General features: G+C 45.7%; 1 protein-coding gene across 1 annotated transcript in view; it reads right to left on the minus strand.

The window, feature by feature from the left end:
- The window catches only part of PITRM1 (pitrilysin metallopeptidase 1), a 65180-nt gene that overhangs the window by 19884 nt on the left and 21206 nt on the right, over positions 1–24090 (minus strand). The window contains exons 13-20 of the mRNA XM_083188808.1: positions 23552–23686; positions 16141–16279; positions 13492–13608; positions 9081–9210; positions 7144–7264; positions 6557–6633; positions 5167–5332; positions 2824–2924 (exon numbers count right to left, since the gene is read on the minus strand). Coding sequence (XP_083044934.1) covers positions 2824–2924; positions 5167–5332; positions 6557–6633; positions 7144–7264; positions 9081–9210; positions 13492–13608; positions 16141–16279; positions 23552–23686 — 986 coding nt within the window. The remainder of the gene's footprint in view (positions 1–2823; positions 2925–5166; positions 5333–6556; positions 6634–7143; positions 7265–9080; positions 9211–13491; positions 13609–16140; positions 16280–23551; positions 23687–24090) is intronic.

The raw sequence follows: 24090 nt of genomic DNA on the forward strand, positions 1-24090 counted from the left end.
AAGGTTAATAGCTTGGAGATTATACATAAATAGGAAAACTCAGTGCAATTTTTTTTTTTTTTAAATAAGTGAGAATTCTAAAGACCCATACACACTGGGTGACTTTCAGCTCAAAGCCGCCCATTGTGTATGGCTAGACGATTAGCTGCTGCGCGCTCCCGCAACATCGCCAGGAAAGCCGTTCATCTGCTGGTTATACCAGCAGATGAGCGGCTTTCAGGATGGCTTTGCATAGCGCTCTGCTATGCTATGCAACGCCCCCCTCCCCCCCCTCCGTCGGCGCCAGGCAGGGGGACAGATGTGTATGCACTGAGCGGCTTTCCCCCCAGCGATGAACACGATCATCATTGTCCATACACGCTGGGCATAGTCGCCCAGTGTGTATGGACCTTAAGTGATAATAAAACTTACAGTCACAAGGTGAAGTGGACACAATGGGCGGTATTCAATGAGAATACCTGCGAGGTGCAGCGAATCCTTTGTAGGATTCGCTGCACATTCGCCACGTTCCGGAGCCGGCGGGCTCCGGTATTCAACGTGTCAGGGGCTCGCTGCCCCTGACTGGCGAATATGAGCTCCTGCAGCGATTGCCGCAGGGAGCCTGAGGACGGTGGCAGGCAGAGAGATGGAAGTCTCTCTGCCTGCCCCAGAACTTTGTGGGGGGTAGGTGGGCTCCCTGGGTGCCAGGCAGCACAGGCTGCCCCCCGGGGGTGCCAGCAGGGGACCGTATATTCACTATACCCGATGGTAACGATCGGGTGCAGTGAATATATGAATATGTAATGAGCGGCTCGGCTCCGGCGCCCCCTGCTGGCTGCTGTGTAAAAAAAAATATATATATATATATTTTTTAAATTAATTATATATTCATGTGCTTACAGCACATGAATAAAAATAGCATGCCCCTACTCAGAATAAAATGCCTGATTTTTTTACACCAAATGTAAAAAACAAAACACTTTATTTTAAAAGTTCACATTCCACTTCACCATCAAAAGATAGCGATTGCTACTCGGTGAATCATGGCGAAAAAAACCTTGAAATGTATTCGCCATGTGGTCATTGAATAGGGTGATTCACCGTTTTAGTCCAAAATTCGCCAAACAGCACAAATTTGCCATAAAAACATGGCGAATCAGGCTCATTGAATACCGCCCAATGTATATGCCACTATAATTCTTGGCTGTATTATTCGGTACTGGCTAGGAAACAAATATACCAGTATGGATCATTAGGTCATGCTTCTTATAAGGAAGCCAATAGTAAATATTAGTCAGAATAATAGTTCAGAAACACATAAAACGCATACAGATGGAGCCCCACTCATTCAATGCCTGCGCTCGCCAGAATGTCCACGCTGGCTGAGAGGGACTCCATTATACTGGGACGTCTGAGCATCTAACACGCACGTGCATACCAGTCACTCGGCGTCAGGGCAGCGGGACCCTGCCCATCACCGCTTCAGCGAGACAGGCAGGATAAGGGGTGTGCGGAGGGGCGGCTGCGACCGACGGGGAGCGCGAGCGTCTTGTGCGTGCGCGCCTTCTTCCGAAGGATAGCGGGGCATGGCGGCTATTCAATCGCCAGCCCCTGCAAGCATGAGACCAGCTCCATCTGTATCACAATTTTTTTTTCTTTTATTTAAGATAAACCGTATCCTTTTATGTTGTGTAACCGAGTATATTGGTACAAACTAGTGTTTTAGGGTATAATTGCAATGAAGATTAGGACAGTAGAGAGGTAAGTGGGACTCACAACAATAAGAGTGTTCACCAGTACCAGTATTGGTGAACAAGCTTATCATAGTAAGCAAAACACACGTCCAGCTGCAGCAGGGGACCGACCAGAGCACACACCAGCCATGCAGCTATCACAGTAACTCTGTATCTTACTTCTTCAATTCAAATGCTACAATGCATCGTAGTGGTTTGATTATCCTCTATTGACAAACCCTCTTTCTCTACACACACTACGCATTGGGAGAGCTAATCTTTATTTCTAGTACACAGTTCTATATATAGCTCCGTGATTATGAGACTTCTGTGATTACAATACCCCTACACATAGTGCAACCAATTAGATCACACACATGAAGCGCTGATACTTAGCTATCCCGGGGAGCAGCTGGGTTAATTAAAGGGAATTTGGATGCGATAAATCGCAGGTGCCAAAAAGCACCCATGATGTGCACCTGATGGCTGCATATACAATTTATCTTATGTGTAGCACCTCCGACCAAATGCGCATGGGACCACGCATCGGGTCAATACGGATGTCAAACACATGCGATTTGGCCGATTTCACTAGTATGGTGACGGAGACCATCAAGTACGAAGATCTGAATTTTACGTTACTGGTTTAAATTTTTGTACATATGAAAACCTTGAAATAAGGTCATAAGATGCATCATTAATTTAGAGAACTTTTTCTTGAGCAACCACTGTTCTCATAGTAAGAGAGAGCATCATATTATTCTGCACAAAGATAGTCCACACGGAGCGATTCTTCATAGTGATTTTGACTACATCCTTAAAATCGCTTAGGTTTGCCTGAATCACCCTGTGTGTACACAGCGGGCGATAACGATGCGCAACCCTGCAGCGTTGCTATTGTCCAGCCAAATAGACAGTGCAGGCAAGAATATTTTGACTAGACCTGCAGTGTCTATTTGGCTGTACACACGGGCTGCTGCTGGGAGTCCTTAGTCCGACTTTGCACTTGTTGCCCTACACAGTTCAGTGTCTAGCATGGAAACCAGCCATTAGGTCTTGTTTTCCCCATTCCACCAACTAATCCATACACACAGATATATTGTGTATTTACCTTATGCTGTCACTCAGCAGTAGGTACTTCCGAATACGTGATAACTTTCGTAATAATGGACTCAAATCGGACATCTCTGTAATCCTTTTCATCATTTTGACCTAATGTAAATGTCAGAGAACACCATTCAAAAGAAGTCATCAGCAAAACAAAATAACATAAGTGGCAGTATAAGCTATAACAAGGCAGCAACAGATACAGTAAATAGAATAATATGCTACTAAGAAACCTCACATACAATATACAACACAAATCACTTGTAGATATTAAAAAACCAATGCGACTCGGGGGCTGTTCTCATTAACCATTATGGGGATCATTCTGGTTCCTCCAGATGTTGATGGACTGCGCAGGCACATATTCGCTTATGCGCATGTGCAGCCCATCTGTGCATGTGGATGCGGCCCGTTTGCACAAAGCAGTGGCGGCAGTGGGGCATGTGGCTGCAGACTACAGTCGCACCCATGGGAATGCCCAGTATTTCATAGGTGTTACCATGAAAATGCTGGGCTTCCCATGGTAATTCGCCAGTGACGCGGGTGCTGGCAGCGGACATCACCGGTACAGGAACGCTGCAGACCTAAGACACCAGAGAGTCGGCGACCATCGAATTAATTCTGCCCCGCATGCAAGCTGCGAATGAATGTTTATGCAAAATATCCATTCGCATGTGCGCGGGTGAAGTCTGCATGCGCACGGCAGGCGTTTTTGCGGGTGGCGTTTAGATCACCTGCAAAGCTGCAAATTTCACAGCTTTGCGGTTCAATCAGAATGACCGCCTATGTGTGTTTGTTAGAATATAGAAGGCGCAGATATTTTAATATGCTCATGGGAGCAAACCCTCATCTCATTAAAAATTAACCACACAAACAAATACTAATCTCTGTGCTGGAGCGTGGGCACATTATTACACCGCTGAGTTAACCCCTTGAGTGGTGGGTTTTGCTGGGGCAGGACAAACCTACCAGGGCAGGTTTGTCCTGTCCCAGCAAAACCCACCACAGATCATAAGGAGCCCCCTCCGCCTCACCTTCTCTCCGGCGTTAGTACGCTGGAACTCCCCAGCCACTGCTGCCCTAGCCGCCTGTCAATCATCACACAGGCGGCAGGCTCGGGTATGTTTCGCGACGGCTCAGGAGGACTTGGGCGCCTGAGTGCTCCCCAGTCCCTCCTGAACATCCCCGAGCCTGCCGCCTACGTCACTGCTGCAAAATAAAATGACAGGCGGCTGGGAAAGTGGCAGGAGTTAGAAGAGCTCCGACGTACAATCGCTGGAACACAGGTGATAGGGGGGGCTCGGGGATGTGAAGGGGGGCTCAAGAGGTGGTGCACACCTGTACACCACCAGTACGCACCTATTTCATATTTGTGGTATGCCCGAAAATTTTTCGGGACAGCCTGCTGCGGCATACCACCCAAGGGGTTAAACTGGGTTCAGACAATCACAGCTCAAGATATATACAGTAACAGGGATAGTATCATCTATTTTAAACTTGAACATTCAAAACGTTGAATACATTATTACATTGTCCAAATAAAGATATATATATATATATATATATATATATATATATATATATATATATATATATATATATATATATATATATATATATATATTTTTTTTTTTTTTTTTCTGATCCACCTCTTTTCAGTAGAGACTGTATATAGAAATGTTATATTTATTTATTTTAATTTCTGTATGCGCATATATTTATTATTGTATAGTGATATTGCTTATTGGTACAATAATATGCTACTATTGAGATTGATGCAATATTAAACATTTTATAGGCGATTAAACAATGTGGCTGTGTGTTTTGTCCATGTCAGCCTGGCCCAGGATTAATAGCGCAGAGGTTTAGTAGCTACTATTCACCAAGTGCATATGAAGGTGGGGCCTCTACTCTACACTGCACTGAACAAGATGATGTATACTGTGCAAAAGTAACAACCAGCACTAACCTTTTACCTGCCCTTACTTCTACAGTGGCTACAAGTGTTCAGTACTGTTTGCTTTTATTACATTATTTTATTACAAATATGGCACATTTGTAAGCTTTGTGTATATATTGGGAGACCCGTTCTTTGCCAGCTATGAACTAGTGCAAAATGTAGGATTTAGTTTATTTGTTGATTAAAACCAGCAACAAAGCAAGGGAAGAACTAAATGATGTCATCATTAGGTAAATACATAGTCTCCACTGCAATTAACATTATCTTGCTCCAAACCCTTTAAGTGACAACTAAAAGCACCAGAGCAAAATGGTGTGTTCTGTTACTTAGGAGTCTCTCAGTCAGCCAGTGTAGTAAGTTTGCATTGCAGAGGTTTAACCTAATTACCTGATCCATTCCATGGAAGAGCTCATGAACTTCCCCTGCAGGGGTCAGTGTTCTACTTGCACGTACTGAGGCGTAAAGGTGTCCAGAACTTGGTATCCCATTAGACATCTCTTGTGCAATCATACGCACTAAAACCTGTAACCGTTCCTCGTCGTCAAAGTGAGTACTACAGAGAAAATATTAAATTATTTGCAGTATTGCTCTACTAGGTTAATCACAACCATGAGTGTAACAGAATAAAAAAAAGATTACAAAATACTGGAATACATTACACTGCTGGTAAATCAGTTGGATAGATTAAATTTAATCTACTGTATTTTAATATGCCAAATACTCCAAACATCCCCCTCAGATAATTGCCACCACCATATATAAAGAGAGATTGCTTGCATGACAGCACAGAACTCCATGAATGTATACTGCAATTACAAACAAGCAGAGGACTGGCATATACTGTAGTAGCCCTGTGGTAAGAGATTAAGCTACAGGTGATGATGGTTGCTTTGATAACAGTCCTGCCATTTTAAAGGAAGCATAAGATGGGTGCGTACTATGCCGATGGTTTCAGCAACACAAAGCAGCTGATTTGGAAAGAACACACATTCCAATCACCCACGTGATATGTCTGGGCCCACTTTGCTGTAAAGTCACTGCCTACGGTTCCCGTGGCTGGAATATGGGATGGCTGGTTGTACCAGATGCTGCAGAGCTGACTTGACATGTCTGAACAAAATCATTCACACACATTATGGGTGTACACTCCCATGAACTACCCATATATTGTTTGCCGACCAAGTGTGTACCCAGCATAACAGCATCCAAGCCCCCCTTAAACTATTCAGGCTAGAACCTTTTCTCTACACAGGATGGACAAAATAAACATACACTGTATTGAAAGTAAATATTATATATCAAAATAATATACAATGAACAATATTACAAATTGTCCTATCAGGTACAAAAATGCTGCCATGAATTAAAGAAATCGTTCTAAATAAGAAAACCATAGCAGCCTTTATGTGCTGCATTTCTGGGGTGTCTGCTTTGACGTACAACCTCTGACCTGCCAGATTATTAAACTGCATCCCGCAGTAGGATATGAGCGCGTTGATCTTGTGGGTACCAGTGACCCGCCCACTTGTGTGATTGTGCGAGTACAGGTCTGCATGTGACAAAACGCCATAACATGAGAATAGAAATGAGGCCAAGCTTAGTCACAAACCGATAATGGAAGGGACATGGTCACTAATAGCATATAATAGTCACGTGAAACAATATGAAAAATGGTGTCAAACCTAAGGGAATTTATTTTGAAACAAATGACTTGAGCCCTTGCTTTCGTCATTTAAATAGGTATACTTAAAGAAATACCCTTTCATGATGTATATACCTGTTAAATATTTCACTCCATAGATTCATCATGTCAGGCATGTTTCTGTCTAGGCACAGTGATGAAAAGAGCACTCCCTATTGGGGAAAAAGTGAAGGGGAAATAAATAAGTTACTCAAGGTGAGTTACACATTTTTTTCCTACAACATGGAACATGTTAATCACAGGACTCATGCTGGGTACACTCCAGAATGATTTGGCATCAAGTAGCCCAATTTCGATACAATCTCGACCGATTGTATGTAAATTGGGCATGTTTTGGCATGCTTTAGATCTGATTCCGACCGGACACGCGTCCCCGCTGGTCGTTTGGTAATTTTGCAGATCCTAGCTGCTGCAGTCAGGATTTGAAAACTACCCCTTCAACTGGGTACAGATCAGATACGGATCGGATGCAGATAGTGAGCAGATTGCGTGCTCCAGCAGATCATGCGACCATCGTTTGGTAGTCTCACGATCATGATCGTTCTGTTGTGTACCTTGCATTACTTAAAAACATATAATTAAGAGATTCCGATTCATTATTCCACCAGGAGACCGTAATCAGAGAATTACAGAATTGACATAATTTATATGCACAGTTTCACCTGTTCGTAAGTGTCCAAATTGGAGTCATCTGGAACGATGTGTGGGCAGACAGACATCCCGCCGGTTGTCAGTTCCATCTGTTGCGCTTGTTCTCGGTAATTATAAACCCCACAACCCATCCTGTAGAGAAAAAAAAAACTGTTAACCAAAGATGAAAAAACTTTTAAAGTACAGGAAGATTTTTCACAAGCTACAGAATGGGCAGGCACCCATGGCTTCATTCCTCATGGTGCCCATAACCACAACAAGATCTGACATTTACGACACTGTAGAAGCGGAGCAGCACACTAAAACGGCTTGGTTTTGCAGTATTGTGCTTGGCTGGTCCTCTCAGCACACTGCTCCCACGAGATGCATTATGAGTGGATAAAACCTAGTGCCGCAATGTGGAAAAGTTACCATAACAGTCACTGCCAAGCTCTTATCACTTCAGTAGCATAACATTCGGTACTTGTTTCCTAGCACGGCCACACCGATTTCCATCGGGGTGGTCGTGTCGGAAAAATTGCGTCGATCGCATCGCATGCGATTTGGTCGCATGCGATCGACGCGACCGACACGATTTTTTAATTGAATCAAATGTGAATAGGGTCCCTGGGACCTGATTTTACATTGGATTCAATGTAAAATATTCCCTAGACCCCCAAATTTTACAACGTAAACCCCACCCCACGATAGACGCCAAACCGAAGCGTGGAGAGCGGCGGCGGTGCGCGTCCTCCGACCTATTCATTCCCCTACTATCCACGTCGGCGTGGAGTTGAGAATATATAGTGTGGCGAGCGCAGCGAGCCACTGAGCCCGAAGCGTGGCGAGCCCCGCGAGGGGACGCGTATAACTTCACAGGTATACGCGTCCGCTCGCCACGCTTCGGGCTCGGTGGCTCGCTGCGCTTGCCACACTATATATTCTCAACTCCACGCCGACGTGGATAGTAGGGGGAATGAAAAGGTCGGAGGACGCGCAGCGCTGCGCTCGCCACGCTTCGGGTCGGCGTCTATCGTGGGGTGACGACGGGGCCATATATAATGTGAAATGGGTCATATTGTCCCATTTCACATTTTTTCCTATGTGAGATGGACTTAATCAAGTCCATCTCATCTTGTGCCATTATAATGGCACAAGACCGACGCGATGCTCCCGATTTCAATGTTAAAAAATATTTTAACATTGAAGCCTATGGCAAAATCGGGGGCATCGCGTCGGGACCAATGTTAATGGTCCCGACCGACGCGATGCCCCCGATTTTTCCTTTGCCGGCAAAATGGACCTGATTTCAAAGGAAATTGGGTCCATCGCGGGGATCGTGTATCTTAACTTAAAGGTACACGATCCCAAAGATTGTGGCCGTGCTAGCAAACAAGTACCTAACATTCAATAAAATCAAGTTTTCCATTTTTTTTTTCTGCCAAAAATACATCTGATTTTAGCCTCATTGAAAGACTTCAGCACAGTCTTTATTACATGGACTTTTAAAAACACTGCCTGAAGTAAGCCTGGAAATGTGCTTCTCTGCTGAACAGCAATGCATGAGAATGCTAACGGAGGATAGGAGGAATCCCACAGCCGGCCAGGAATAGGTGTGCTGCTCTGCATAATAACCAATACCCTGTCGAAAATGAAAGTGCTATCTTCACCCATTTATCGTATTACAATAACCTTGGTTGACCCAAGAAAAACTTTTTTGGGATGATCCTCAGAAGTGACCACATAGCTCTAACAAAAAGGCAAAAAAAGAAATAAAAATAATCTGTTCTTAAATGAATATTGCATATAAAGAAAACTGTATAACTGATGCAGTGTCAAAAAGCACAAACTCATTGTAAGCATAAATAGGTAAGAGGCTAAGATACAATACAACACGATTACTGAGAAAGAACAGAAAGATGGTTATACAAAAAGCAGAGTACAGCATCATCTGCAATAAAGCACTTACTTGGTGACCACACTGCAGAACAGAGGCACATATGGCTTCAGCTCCTCAGGGAGCGTGTTCAGGCTGGATACTGCTCGGAAATAAACCACTCCATTTGTTGGCTGTGCACAGTACTGAACAGGAACATCACCTACAGTATACAATCAGTTTCATTAATTTATTGGCCAAAGCATTTATCAGTCTCTAAATAGTTCATAACGAATAAAAAACATGGAACAATAAATACAGAAAGAAAGCAGCTCTTTCATATTATATTATAAGAAATAATTCACATATCCATTGACCTCATGTAATGGTTTGTATTGTGCAGAGTTTTTACAATATGTAAATTCATTAAGGTCTGAATGGATGGTGTAGTGACTGGCATAACTGCCTTGACAGAGTTCTTGGGCTGGTTATCACCCACTATAGACCCCAAGTGTGTAGTTTAAATGTTCCCTCTGTGCCTGAGTGAGTTTCTCCCACAATCCAATAATACAGAAGTAGGATAATTGTCTCCCCTCAAAAATGAACCCTAGAGTGTACGTGTGGGAATATAGATTGCGAGTTCTACTAGGCAGGGACTGCTGTAAATGGAATATGCGTGTGCTACATAAAAGGGGAATTTGTACTTACTGTTAAATCCTATTCTCAGATTCCATAGGTGACACTGGAGTTACAGTGAGGGGGAGGGGGGTGAGGGATAGAAGGTGACCACAGGGAGCATGGGCACTTTAAATAAAATTTACGGTGATTAACTCCTCCCTGTCTACTTCCTCTCCCAGGCCGTCTTGAGTAATTGTGCCCGGAGGGAGCTGGAAGAAAACACACTTCCGAAGAGGAGGTTACACAACATAAATAGTTACACGTAGAAGAGTTTTGAAAAACAGTCAAAAAAGAATAAAAAAACAGTTGGAAAAAAAAAAAAAAGTCCACGAAGGTCCAGTATACACCAGTATACACAGAACTGAAACACACCCTAGCAGGTACTTCCAAATAAATAACCAGAAACCTGAACAGTGTCACCTATGGAATCGGATAAAAGGAGTAAGTACAAAATCCCCTTTTCTTCTTCATCCACAAGGTGACACTGGAGTTACAGTGGGGATGTCCCAGAGTTCCCAACACGGGCGGGACAGCGCTGAGAACCTTGTAAAATCGAGTGACTAAACGGCAAAGCAGGGGGCGCAAAGGTGTCGAACTGGTAAAATCGAACAAAAGTTCTCTGGCCCGACCAGAAGGCCGCACGACACAGCTGGTGTATAGAAGCCGCCCATGAGGTTCCCACCAAACAAGTGGAATGTGTGGAAATGGAAGAAGGCGGGCCTTCGAGACAGCTAAATAAGCCTGTAGATTTGCCAGGCGCATCCACCTGGCCAAGGGCTGTTTGGAAGCCGGCGAACCAGGACGGGCAGAATCATAGAGGACAAAGTCTAACTTGTGGATAGACTCCATCCTAACCACATAGATACGAAGCGCACTTACCACATCTAGAAACCTGGATTCCTCAGAATCCTCCCGAAAGGCTGGAACCATAATTGGCTGATTGATGTGAAAGGCCATCACAACCTTCAGAAGGAAGGACATACTCGTACGGAGTTCCGCTCGGTCCTCATAAAACACCAAAAAGGGTGGGCAACAAGACAAGCTCTTCTAGCCAATGCCAAGGCGAGTAGCAAAACAGTCTTCCAGGTAAGGTATTTTAATTTCTCTTCCAAAGGTTTGAATAAGGAAGATTGGAGGAAGGCAAGAATCACATCCAAGCACCAAGTAGGTGTGGGGGGCTTGAAAGGAGGTTGAGTCCGGAAGAAATACCATTCTCAAGGGAGAAACCCTATACTCCTCACACCAGGCCACATAAGCTCTCCATATAGGATATAAATAAACTGACATGACCTGCTCCTGGTCCTCATCATGGTAGGAATCACCGCGGCAGGAAAGCCTGCTTTCTTCAAGATGGACCTCCTAACAACCATGCTGTCAAATGAAGACACCTTAAGTCCGGATAGACAAAAGGGCCTTCAGACAGTAGGTTATCCAGCAGCGACAGAGACCAGGCTCCGTCTTTCAATAGAGCCGTGAGAATCCTGTACCAGGATTGGCAAGGTCAATCTGGCACTATCAAGAGAACGGTTACTTGCGAATGTGCTGTAGAATCCGAGGGAACGGCAGGAATAGAGGGAAAAGCTAGATGAAATGAAGTCCCAGGGGGCCATGAGAGGATCCACTGACACAGGCTATGAATCCCTTGTGCGAGCACAATACAGGGGCAGTTGATGGTTGTGTCGAAATGCCATCATGTTGATCTTTGGGCACCCCCACCGACGCATCAGCTTCTGGAAGATCTGCGGGTGAAGACACCACTCCCCGTGATTAACGTCAAGCCGACTCAGGTAGTCAGTCTCCCAATTATCCACACCGGTTATGAAGATAGGAGAGATGACCCAGGCGTGAAGGTGCGTGTGCCTCCTTGCTTTCTTATGTAGGCCATGGCGGTGGCTGACTGCACTCTGATATCCTTGCCTGGAGTAGAAAGTCCTCCTGAAGCAGAGCATAATACACTGCGCGGAGTTCGAGGACATTGATCAACAGCAGATTCCTCCGGAGTCCAAAGACCCTGGAAATTGAGACCCAGAGTAACTGCCCCCCAGCCCCATACATGGTCAGGATGGTCCAGTTACAAATTCTGAATCGTTTGCAGGTTCGTGGAGTGGAGATACCACGCCAAAGCGGATCAAGCCTGTGGAGATCGTGAGTAGAGAGAGATGGGAAAAACCAGAAGGCAAAGTTTAAATGGCCGAGATCAAAAGCTACCGTATTGTATGGCTTCGAAAGCAGCCACCATCTTTCCAAGCAGACAAAGAATAACGGAGACCTGTCGGTGTTGCAACACCAGAAGAACAGACTTCTGAAGGGATTGCATCTTGTCCGGTAGAGACTCATTGGAGGACAGTGTCCAAAAACCTCCAAGTAGGCAGAAGGTGAGATTTCGGAAGATTAAGCATCTACCCATGAGCAATCAGAGTCTCTCAAGTCAAGTGGATGTTGTGCAACAGAACCTCCCTGAACGACGCCTTTTGTAAGAGGTCATCCAGGCAAGGTATAACTGTCACCCTTTGAGCTCTCAGTATTTATTTATAGTTGCCATTACTTTTGTAAAAACTTGGGAGTGCAGAGAAGAGGCCTGCGAGCAGCCAAGCAATGGCTGCCACCTTGAGCATCTACTGACCCTGCGTGGAGCGAAGCAGTAGAGTGCCGAGAGCCTGTGCAGCAATAAGCTTGCATTTAGTTGGCCTCCTGCTGGTGAGGAGCAAGGGCATAAGTACCTCTGCCGTGCTGGCCGGCAAAGGTGTGGCTTAAGGAGGTCCGCAAGGCACGCAGCATGCATCAACGTCCGGATCCTCTGGAGATAGTGGTCGCAGCACCCAGGGACCCAGGTGCGAGATGCACGCAGCTGCGATGGGTCCCCCGGCAGCGCTCTCATCGCAGGCAGGTAGGGGCAGGTGCTACCTGCCTGTCCTCCTGCTGATTGCAGATCACTAGAAAAAATAAAAAAGCCCAAGAGAGCAAGTGATGCGCCTAGTAGAAGGGGAGGAGTTAGTCAATTTTATTTAAAGTGCCCATGCTCATTTGCAAATGGATTGCGATTAGGGATCCATAATCATTTCACAAGCAATTTTGCAAGGGGCGTTTTTTTGGTCTGGGCGGAGGCTTTTTCCTCACAGTCCACAGTGAATTCTCACATTAGCAATCCATGGTGTATTAGGCCTTATATATGAAGCACAATGGAACTTGGTATGACCGCTGCATAGTAGCAGACCATATACAGATTCAGACTTCACACACAATATACAAGTACTAAACTGGGTACACACTGGTAAATATATCTAGAGAAGGATTGGGCAGCGTCTTCTCCATACGGACATCCCAAATTGCTGGGCACATTTGCATGCGCCTGGCCACTAAGCAGTCAATCACCAGTGGCTTCCAGTGCAGCTGTAGAGGCCGTCAGTTGATCACCCGTACACAAAGCCTGATTCACAGATATGGCAAGCATCAGCTGTGGTGCACAGCTGACGCGATCTATCTGTGAATATCGCCATTCAGAGATATAGCGCTCGTACACACTAGACGATGGTGTATCGAAATATTAGCCGTTCAATCGAATGGCCGATATAATGGGCCAATGAGTACGCACCTTTATACATTAAGTTAATCAGAGAAGTCTTATGAACATATCTAAAAGATGCACAGGTCACAGACTGTTGTGACTGAAGCAATAGTGTGTGAGGACACATCTGTATAGAGAATACATTTCTGCAACAATGGCAATACTTGTCAGTGGCAATAGGCTCACAAAACACATGGGAGTGAATGCCAAGGTGAGTCATGTTACACATTATTATAGCAAGATTCATACTAAATTAATAACCTGCATATGCCAATTCCAGATCTGTATGTGGGACAGATGGCTCAATGTCAGACACTTTGAGTGCAGGGAGACAGGAAGCGTCCTGTGCTTTACTCTGTAGCTCCAGTAACTCTAAACCTGAATTAGGAGAAAAGGAAAGCTTGTATTTATTTTAACTTTGATAAATAAAGCAAAATTCTGTTACAACCTATTTAAGATACAAAATGAAATAAATATTACACAAAATAAAGGCACAAATTATTTTGCCAAGTCCCCTGCTATCTCTCCCATTACCCTCTTAGCTTTTTTTTTAATGGTATCTCAGATGGTACATTGCTTTTCAGTATAATTTTTTCATATCAAGACTATATGACTTACACAATAATTAACAGGACTTAATATTATTGTATTAACAGGAAGCCAGATCAATAACCACTTGTGCCAAAAATTATTGACAAATACAGCATTGGTCTTGTGGATCAATAACCCTAATCTATATGCAGCAATCCACCTGTGTATAAATAACTGGAAACATGTATTCAGTAACACTTTACATGGAGACCAACCTAGAGAAAGTGTATATAAAACCAATGTATGTCTTTAGTCATACCCCTCAAATGTGACCCATGATGACTCTGTTCTTGGACTTTCCTCATAATACAGGATTGCTATTACCTGTGGTGAAACAACTTTCTTATAAGTTAAGTAGTTCAATATAAAAACGTTTTCCATCCAGGAGCAGAATTTTTTGGTACTTGTTTCCTAGCACGGCCACAATCGCATTGATCTTGTGCCCTTAATAGTGGTATGCGATGGCCCCCGACGCGATGGACCCGATTTCCCATTGAAATGCATTGAAAAGTTAAAAAAATCGCGTCGGTCGCGTCGCATGCGGCTAAATAAGCATTAAATGGTCCCGACGCGATGCCCCCGATTTCCCATAGGGAACAATGTTAAATGGCTCAATTTACCCAAATCAACAGGGAACAATGTTAAATGGTCCAGAAACCCCCCAAAACACCCCACAACAGTGAAATGGCCCCCCAAAATTAGTTAACGCCACCCCACGATCAACGTGAACCCGAAGCGTGGCGAGCGCAGCGAGCCCGCGAGGGGCGGCGGTACGCGTCCTCCGACCTTTTCATACCCCCACTATCCACGTCGGCGTGGAGTTGAGAAGCCTGAAGCGTGGCGAGCGCAGCGAGCCCCGCGAGGGGACGCGGATACCTTCACAGGTAAACGCGTCCCCTCGCGGGCTTCACAGGTGTCCGCGTCGCCACGGACACCTGTGAAGCCCGCGAGGGGACGCGTATAACTGTGAAGGTATCCGCGTCCGCTCGCCACACTATTCTATTCTCAACTCCACGCCGACGTGGATAGTGGGGGTATGAAAAGGTCGGAGGACGCGTACCGCCGCCCCTCGCGGGCTCGCTGCGCTCGCCACGCTTCGGGTTCACGTTGATCGTGGGGTGGCGTTAACTAATTTTGGGGGGCCATTTCACTGTTCTGGGGTGTTTTTGGGGGTTTCTGGACCATTTAACATTGTTCCCTGTTCATTTGGGTAAATTGAGGCATTTAACATTGTTCCCTATGGGAAATCGGGGGCATCGCGTCGGGACCATCGCATGCGATTTTTTAGCACGCATGCGATGTGACCGATTAGATTTTTTTACCTGCGATGCCCCCGATTAGAATCGGTGTGGCCGTGCTAGAAATGGGTCAATTTGGAAGGTATGCTTTAGTGCAATATTAACCGGACATACCGTATATGATGAAATCTCTAACCAAAAGATAGAGGCCAGACCACGTGATGGGATATTAATTTGGCTGGCCAATGCCCACAAATGTCTATACATATGCAACTAGATACCTGCACTAGATAGGTCCTATCAGTAATGAGAAGCTGATTGGTTTGGATCACATTTTCAAAATAAAGAAACTGGGAAAATTAAACTAGTGTCAGACATATAACCATTGTGCAAGTACCTTTAAAAAAAATAAACAATTATGCCTTTTACCTTAAGCTGGCCACACACACTAGGCGATTTACATACAATTTGTGCTCTTTTCTTGAGATTGCGGCAACCAATAACATGAAAAGCATCCAAATCGCATGTGACTGATAGCAGGTCCAATGTGATGCATGGTCCCAAGCACACTGCACTGGAGCCTGTAGGTTGCTCCAGCTGCAGAAGCTATCTGTTGGATCACATCCAAGCTAGGAAGGCTTGGCTGGGATCACACGCGATATATATCGTATGCGAAAGGACAGCTTTACCGCATGCGATACTGCCGCACAGGAAGGTATCAGGTTGTCAAGAGGGGAGTGTGGGTGACTTCTTCGCTGGAAGAAGTTGCCCTAGTGTATGGGGGTCTTTAGTGTTATCCAATTTGCCATGTTACTTCCATATTGACATACTATGCAATATCCCCTTTCAAATGCTCAACATATTTGCAAGGGGATATTGTATTGGGAATATAAATTATAAAGTCAGGTTTTTTTTCCTTTTGTCAAAGTCAGCTCCACATGTAAACGGATCACTTGCTGGTTAATTAACCAGTAACTACCCATGTAAACCACACAATTGAACTTGCCCTACTTATAGTACAGCTGTTATATAAAGGGATCTGGTGGAAAGGTGTTAGAGATAATTAGCATAGCTAGGTAACCTTTCTTATATATTTGTTTTCGCTCTTCTTCAGACAAAGCTTTGACCTTTTGGTTCAGTTTTTCATTTTCCAGTCGTGCTTGTTTCTCATAATATTCTTCATCAGGACTCATAGTCAGGGTCATCCTGTGCAGATTTTCCTGTAAAACAGGATGCTGAAGATAAGACCGAATAATGTAATTCTAGGTTAGCCCTTTTTGAGCTGGACGCATTCAAACACCAGTATCTGTAATTATTTATGGAAGATCCATACAAATTAAACCTTGAAGATTCTTTTTTTGTCCTCCATATAGTTCTGTAGTATCCAATTACCCAATTTACCACAGGTAATTTTATCCCCAGGGGTATCCAAATAGCCCTAACGGCAGCTTTTCTAGGATTTTTTTCTCACATGCCTCAGGCAGGCGAAGCAAAATCCCTGAAAGAGACCCTTTTGTGTGTTTGAAAACAGGGCTAAAGCATCAAAAACACACCGGTTTCATTAAACCAATGTGTTTTTGGGAGGAAATGTGTTTTTTTTTTTTTTTCTCTTTAAGGCGTCCTACTAGAACTGCTGGAAAAAAATATATATATTGCCCCAAAATATGTAACATCCGCCAAAAACATGATCTATACATTCGTACAGGATACATTTTTCTCCCCTAATTGGATAGCCTCATTGATGGCTTGAGAATGGAATTAGTTTGCTTATTTATACCACACCCCGATTAGCACAAAAATAAAAAAGTGATTTTATTATTGAAATAGCAAGAAACTAAAAGTGAATGTGTGCATTTATAAAAATAACTTGTAACCACTGCCAATGAAAAGTATGTAGTTCTTGATTTAGCATTTCTAAAAACAGCAAAAAAAGTGGATTTTGGTCCTACCTGTAAAATCCTTTTTTCTGAATCCATGGTGGACACTGGGACAGTGGGGTGTGGGTGGAGCTTCAGCTACAGGCACCAAGAAGATTGACAATCTTTTCGTGCAGCCCAGGCTCCTCCTCCTCCACGCCCCCTACAGGCTTCAGTTTGTTCAACAGCTTATCCGTAAGGAACAGGAAGAGGAAGAGAAAAGGTAAAAGGAAACCTAGCTACCAGATGGAAGTGGAAGGTTCCAGAGAGTGAAGTATATACCCACTCATTGCAGATTAGTGCGTTAGGGTGGGCGCCCAGTGTCCACCATGGATTCAGAAAAAAGGATTTTACAGGTAGGACCAAAATCCACTTTTTTCTATCATACCAATGGTGGTCACTGGGACAGTGGGACGTCACAAAGCTGTCCCTTTACGGGAGGGGACGCACCTGAGCTGCACTGAGGACACGGCGCCCAAAGGCAGAATCTGCCGTGGCGAACGTGTCAAATTGGTAAAATTTGATAAAAGTATGCGGTGAAGACCAAGTGGCCGCGCGACACAACTGCTCTGCAGAGGCTCCCTGGTGAGCTGCCCAACTGGCCCTAACCGAATGGGTGGAGTGGGCTCTGATGGAAGATGGGACTGGCTTATTTGAAGACAAATAAGCCTGCTTAATTGTTAACCGCAGCCAGCGAGCCAACGTCTGCTTTGTTGCAGGCCAACCTCGCTTGTTAGCATCATATAAGACAAACAACGTCTCAGTCTTACGAATGCTTTGTGTTCTGGAAACATACATTTTCAGAGTTCTCACAACATCTAGAGAAATTAGTTCTGGAGCATCATCCAACGGGGAAAACGCAGGTACAACAATGTCCTGATTTATATGGAACTTGGATACAACTTTTGGTAGGAACTCCTTACGAGTTCGCAAAACTGCCCTGTCCGAATGGAACACTAAATATGGCGAGGCGTGGGACAAGGCTGACAGGTCTGAAACTCGCCTAGCCGAGGCTATTGCTAACAAAAAGACAACCTTCCATGTTAACCATCTGAGATCTATTGACTCAAGAGGTTCAAACTGAGGGTGTTGGAGAGCCGATAAAACCACGGTCAGGTCCCAAGGTTGAATCGGAGGTGTAAAGGGGGGCTAAATGTGGAGGACCCCCTGCAGGAATGTACGGACTGCCATCCGTGTGGCCAGTTTCCTCTGGAACAGAACCGAAAGGGCCGACACCTGAACCTTTAGAGAAGATAGCTTGAGGCCTAAATCGAGGCCTGTTTGTAAAAAGGCCAGTATTCTGGCTAAACTAAACTCCCGAGGAGGGAGCTTTCTTTCAGCACACCAGCCGAAAAAAGCACTCCAAACCCGATAATAGACTCTGGAGGAGGCTGGCTTTCTTGCAGCGATCATAGTTTTAATGACCGGCAAGGAAAAACCTTTTGCTCTTAGTATTTCCGTCTCAAGAGCCACGCCGTCAAGGATAGGCTGTGCAGGTTGGAGTGAAGGCATGGTCCTTGTGACAGCAAGTCTGGACGAGCTGGTAGAAGCCAAGGAGGCTGAAGGGACATCTCCTGAAGGTCTGTGTACCAAGCCCTTTGAGGCCAATTCGGGGCCAGAAGGATTGCTGTGGTTTGTTCCTGCTTGAGGCGCCTGATGACTCTCGGAAGAAGGGCTACTGGAGGGAATATGTAGACAAGGGAGAACGGCCATGGAGTTGAGAGCGCGTCCACTAGGTAAGCTTGTGGATCTCTGGTGCAAATCCCGTAACACCGGAGCTTTTTGTTTGATCTTGAGGCCATTAGATCTATTTGTGGGAGCCCCCATCGGGTGACCAGTTCCTGGAAGACTTCTTCGTGGAGAGCCCATTCTCCTGACTGGATGTCCTGCCGACTTAAAAAGTCGGCCTCCCAGTTCTGGACTCCGGGAATGTGGACCGCTGATAAGGCCATCAGGTGACGCTCTGCCCAACTGAGAATCGAGGATACCTCCCTCATTGCTGCAGAGCTCCTGGTCCCTCCCTGGTGGTTGACATATGCCACCGCTGTGGCATTGTCTGACTGAATCTTCACTGGCCTGGAGTGAACCAGAGGTCCTGCACTCTGTAGAGCCCTGAGGATCGCCCTTAGCTCTAGGATGTTTATAGGGAGTTTTGCTTCTTCCCTTGACCATCGTCCTTGGAAGGAGTGCTCTGCCAAGACCGCCCCCAACCTCTGAGGCTGGCGTCCGTTGTCAGGATCATCCATTGAGGGATGACAAACTGGCGCCCTTTTTGCAGATTGTGAGGAATAATCCACCAACTCAGCGATAGGCGGGTCTGCCTGGACAGAACAAAGGTCTGTGCTTTCAGATTTGTTCCGGAGCGGTTCCAGTGGCATAGCATTTCCCTCTGGAGTTGCCGGGAGTGGAACTGAGCAAATTCTGCCATGTCGAAACATGACACCAGCTTTCCTAGGACCTTCATGCATTGATGAACCGAAACCCTGTGCTGCTTCAGAAAGAGCTGTAGAAGATCTCTTAGAGCCACTCTTTTGTCCTCCGGTAGGAAGACCTTTTGGGCCCTGGTGTCTATCAAGGCTCCCAGGTGCACCATCCTTTGAGATGGGGTAGTGGTGGACTTCCTCCAGTTTATTAGCCAACCATGCCTCTGAAGGAGGGACACTGAGTTTGAGATGCTTCTGGAGTGTCTCTTGCGACTGGGCTAAGATCAGGAGGTCGTCCAGATATGGCAACAGACGTACTCCCTGAATCCTGAGTGCTGCTGCCATTACAGCCATGATCTTTGTGAAGATCCTCGGGGCTGTTGATAATCCGAAAGGCAGAGCACTGGCTGTCTGCCCTTATCGGCACATGCAGGTAAGCATCCTGGATATCCAGGGATGCTAGGAAGTCCCCTGGCTCCAGGGCCTGAAGGATGGATCTGAGAGACTCCATCCTGAACCTGGGCACTTTGAGATGTTCGTTTAGCCCTTTTAGATTGAGGATGGGTCTGTATGATCCGTCCGGCTTCCCTACCAGGAACAGGCTTGAGTAGAAACCTGTCCCTCGCTGAGAAGGCGGGACCTGGATGATCACCCCTGCTGTCAGCAGGGAGCTTACAGAGTTGGATAATGCCCTTGCTTTTTCCGGTTCTAGAGGGGTGCCTGTTGTAAAGAACCGAGTTGGAGGGCGGCTCTGAAAGGAGAGGGAGTATCCCTGATCTATTATGGTGTTCACCCACCTGTCGGTGGTTGTGGCCTGCCAAATCTCGGCAAATGACAACAGGCGACCGCCCACCGGTATGACCTGGTGAGCCGCGCCCCCCCCCCCCCCCCCCTCATGCTGCGGGCTTGTCTGCCTGCTTAGGGGCCTGACGGCGTCCTGCCCATGACTGTTTTGGTTTGGAGGCCGATGAGCGCTTTGCAGAGGGCTCTTGATGAGGGCTGTCCCCTAGGCCTTTCCTGAGGACGGAAGGACCGAAAGGACTGGGATCTAGGCTTTGTTGGTGCAGAAGGCAAAAAAGCCGTTTTGGAAGTGGCTATTGTGGTTACAATTTTGTCCAGCTCGGGGCCAAAAAGGACCTCACCTGAATGGCAATGCCTCTAGGGCCCTTTTTGACTCAGAATCTGCATTCCAAGTACGCAGCCAGAGAGCTCGCCGGGCCACTACTGATGAGGCTGAAATCTTAGATGATAACGCAGCTGCATCCACTGCTGCCTCCTCTAAATATGTGGCGCTCTCTCTGATTAGGTCCACTGTGGATAAAAGTTCAGAGCGACGGGTACCTGAGGTAATTTGATCCTGCAGGCTGTCTGCCCATGCGCCTATTGCTTTTGCAACCCATGCCGAGGCCATAGCCGGTCTTGCTGAGACTCCTGCATTGGTGAATACTGCCTTGAGACAGTGTTCAATCTTCCTATTAGTGGGATCTTTAAGAGAAGCCACTGTAGGTATGGGGAGAGTGGTTGCTTTTACCAGGCGAGCCACATGAGCATCTACCTGTGGGGGAGTCTCCCACTTCTGACGGTCTGCCTGCGCAAACGGGAAGAAAGAAATTAGACGTTTGGACACCAGAAACATTTTGTTCGGGTGTTGCCATGCCTCTGACAAAACTTCCTCTAAATCTGTATTTGAGGGGAAGATGGCCAATTCCTTCTTCTTCTTTTTGAAGTGAAGGGCGTCAGGGGCTGAGGTGTGTGAGTCCTGTATGTTAAGGGACAATCTAACAGCTTTGACTAAAGAATCCACCCTGGCCTGAGTCATTCTTTCCTCTTTGTCAGGTTCCTCTGCGTCGACATCATCATCTGTGTCGACCGTGCCCTGGTCACCTGTGTCGTCACCAGAGTCTGAGTGATGGGCCACCACTGGAGCCTGAGCTCTGCGCTTAGGTGGGGCCCTCAAACCTGACTGTAAGGACGCCGGCACCTGAACTAAATCCTGAATGGTGGAGGAGAAACCCTGCACCCAGGCAGGTTCAGGAATAACAGCGGGTTGTGCCTGTGGAGGTTGCTGAGCGGACTCCCTGGATGCAGCTAACTGTGAAGCTAACTCTTTCATAGCAGATGAAAGAGTGGAAGCCCAACTGGGCTCCACTGTCTGTGGACCTGAAGGGCCCCCAGGAGAGTCCTGTGCAGAGCAGCGCTCACACAAACCAGCCTGGTCTTGCACAGATGAATAATTTTCCTTACATTTAGTGCATGTGTACGCATGCAGCTTAGGAGCTTCCCTGACAGGTTTAGCTTTGGAAGGTTTCTGTGACATTCTCACAGAACCCACAAACACACTAATGCAATTAAAACACAGTGTATACTATCACCCTCTGACACAGAAAGAAGTATTCAGATGGGAGAGAGAACAAGACACAATACTCTCTGACCAGCGCTAATGTAGTGTGGTACAGAGGGCTGCTGAAAAACCTGGTCCCGTAATGGCGCTTACTGTACGCTGCGTGGGCGTGGAGAAGCTGAGCTCAGGCGGGAAACAGTGACTGTGCCCTCTCTGAGAGTGGAGGCGGGGAGCTGTGGATCAGCCCGCCTCCTCTGGAACCAACAGTGCCCTGCGCCAAAATGGCGCTCCACAGAGCGGCACCCTGGTGGTCTAGTGGCCGCGCAGAGACGACTGGGTGCCACTGCCAGGGTCACCGGACTGCACCGCACCCTGGTGACATATGCTGCTAGCGGTATGCGCCGCGAACGGCTAGCCGTCCTTCAGGGGGACCCGCTTACCTGTGGTTGGGCGCAGCTTCCTCCGTGTCATGAGGAAAAAACAGCAGGTCTGGCTGTAGAAGTCAGCGTGCCGTTTCCAGCCACAGGGGAGCAGCGTTGCCGGCGCAAGCTGTCTCCCAGTTTGTAGTAAAAATAAACGTAGTAAGAAGTAAAAAAGTCTTACAGGGCACGGAGCCCTGTCCCTTGATACCTGTGCCTTGAGGCACCAAGAAAAAACTGAAGCCTGTAGGGGGCGTGGAGGAGGAGGAGCCTGGGCTGCACGAAAAGATTGTCAATCTTCTTGGTGCCTGTAGCTGAAGCTCCACCCACACCCCACTGTCCCAGTGACCACCATTGGTATGATAGAAAAAATGGGATTCTACACACACATTTGCATAATGAAATCTGCACTTAAATTATGACTTTTTTTATACTGATTTATATAAGACTTATAACATATATTACTAATATAGTATAATAGCCCAGAAAAGCATTTCATATTTAAAAAGAGAGAATGTAGAGCATAATAAGAGCTAAATTTATTAAATGGATGAGAGACCTTAGAAAAAATACTGGTGATTCGAGGCATTGGGGACAAATACAGGTAAGAGTAAAAAAGTTTGGAATTAAAGGAGACCAAAATACTTGGTTGGAGCCAGCGAGGACACAGATCTCTCTCCAAAGAGGTACCCCTGTGGTTGTTAATGACAGGCTGTAGAAGACATGACACAGTCCCCGCCATATTTATACTTCATAATGCCTACTATAGCATAGGGTGTTAACTGGTAATTACTAGAAATTATTTACTAAGAGTTCACATTGTTTCAAAGGCAAGACTCTCCCATTTCAAGCAAAAATGCCCTCAACTCTGTTAAGGTGCCAGGATCATACACATAACGTGACTTGATTGATTGGTCAGGCCTACTAGGATTTCTGCAGTGCAGGTTGATATTGTGTAGTCATCACCAGACAATAAATCACCAAAGGGCAACATCATTTTAAAGGATAAGGATGACCTGATTTTTTTTAAATGTAATTTAAATTGTTCTGAAATGTTTAACCTTCAAGGGGCGGGGCTTAGTTATGTAACCATGGATGAATTAGGATGGCATTACATAGAAACATAGAAACATAGAATTTGACGGCAGATAAGAACCACTTGGCACATCTAGTCTGCCCCTTTTTTTTTGGCATTAAGTGCCATCGCCTCCTACCCTCATTTGATCCCATGCAATGATTAAGATGAATCAGTGCTAATTAGTTGATATTTTGGCCTTAAGCGCTACAGGCTTATCTCTGTAAAGGTGTGCATTCATGTCAATTAATAATACATTAACTAAATAAACGAATAAAGCTACCAGTCTGCTTCAACTTATTTTTTAACTGTAGTTACCTGAAAATATTGCTTGACTTTTTCTTGAAGGAAAGTGGGGTTGTCTTTTAGGCATTGTCTAAATTTACTTATTTTGTCTCCAATTTTCAACATATCAGTAGGATCTCCATCATGATTCCAGCAGGATGCAATGTACTTGAAGAGGAGAAGATTAAACAATGAGAAACCTTTAGTTTGCAACACAATCTATGTTTTGCAAATACCTGTACCTTGATAATACAAAAAGTATGAAATAGAGACCAAAAATGCCACCACCCCTGAAGTACAGTATTGCTCCTGTAGTAAGCAGGACCCAATCTTGGATGCAAAAGGGCTGACCCTTGTCCAGGTGCAAACAAGAGAGCCACCACAAGAGGGAAAGACTGAGCTTGAGAGAAAGAAAAACAATCATCTGCGACTTCAGATGGAGGGGAAGTGGTTGCAAGCCAGGATATCCCACTGCAGGGATCAGGAGCGAAACTGGGCATGTTTCACCATATCGAAAGTTGAGACCAAAGAACCCTTGGTGTGTAAAGACTAAAACAGATTCTCACGATCAT

This window comes from Crinia signifera, chromosome 5 (assembly GCF_055691185.1).
Source record: "Crinia signifera chromosome 5, ASM5569118v1, whole genome shotgun sequence".
NCBI classification, from domain to species: Eukaryota; Metazoa; Chordata; class Amphibia; order Anura; family Myobatrachidae; genus Crinia; species Crinia signifera.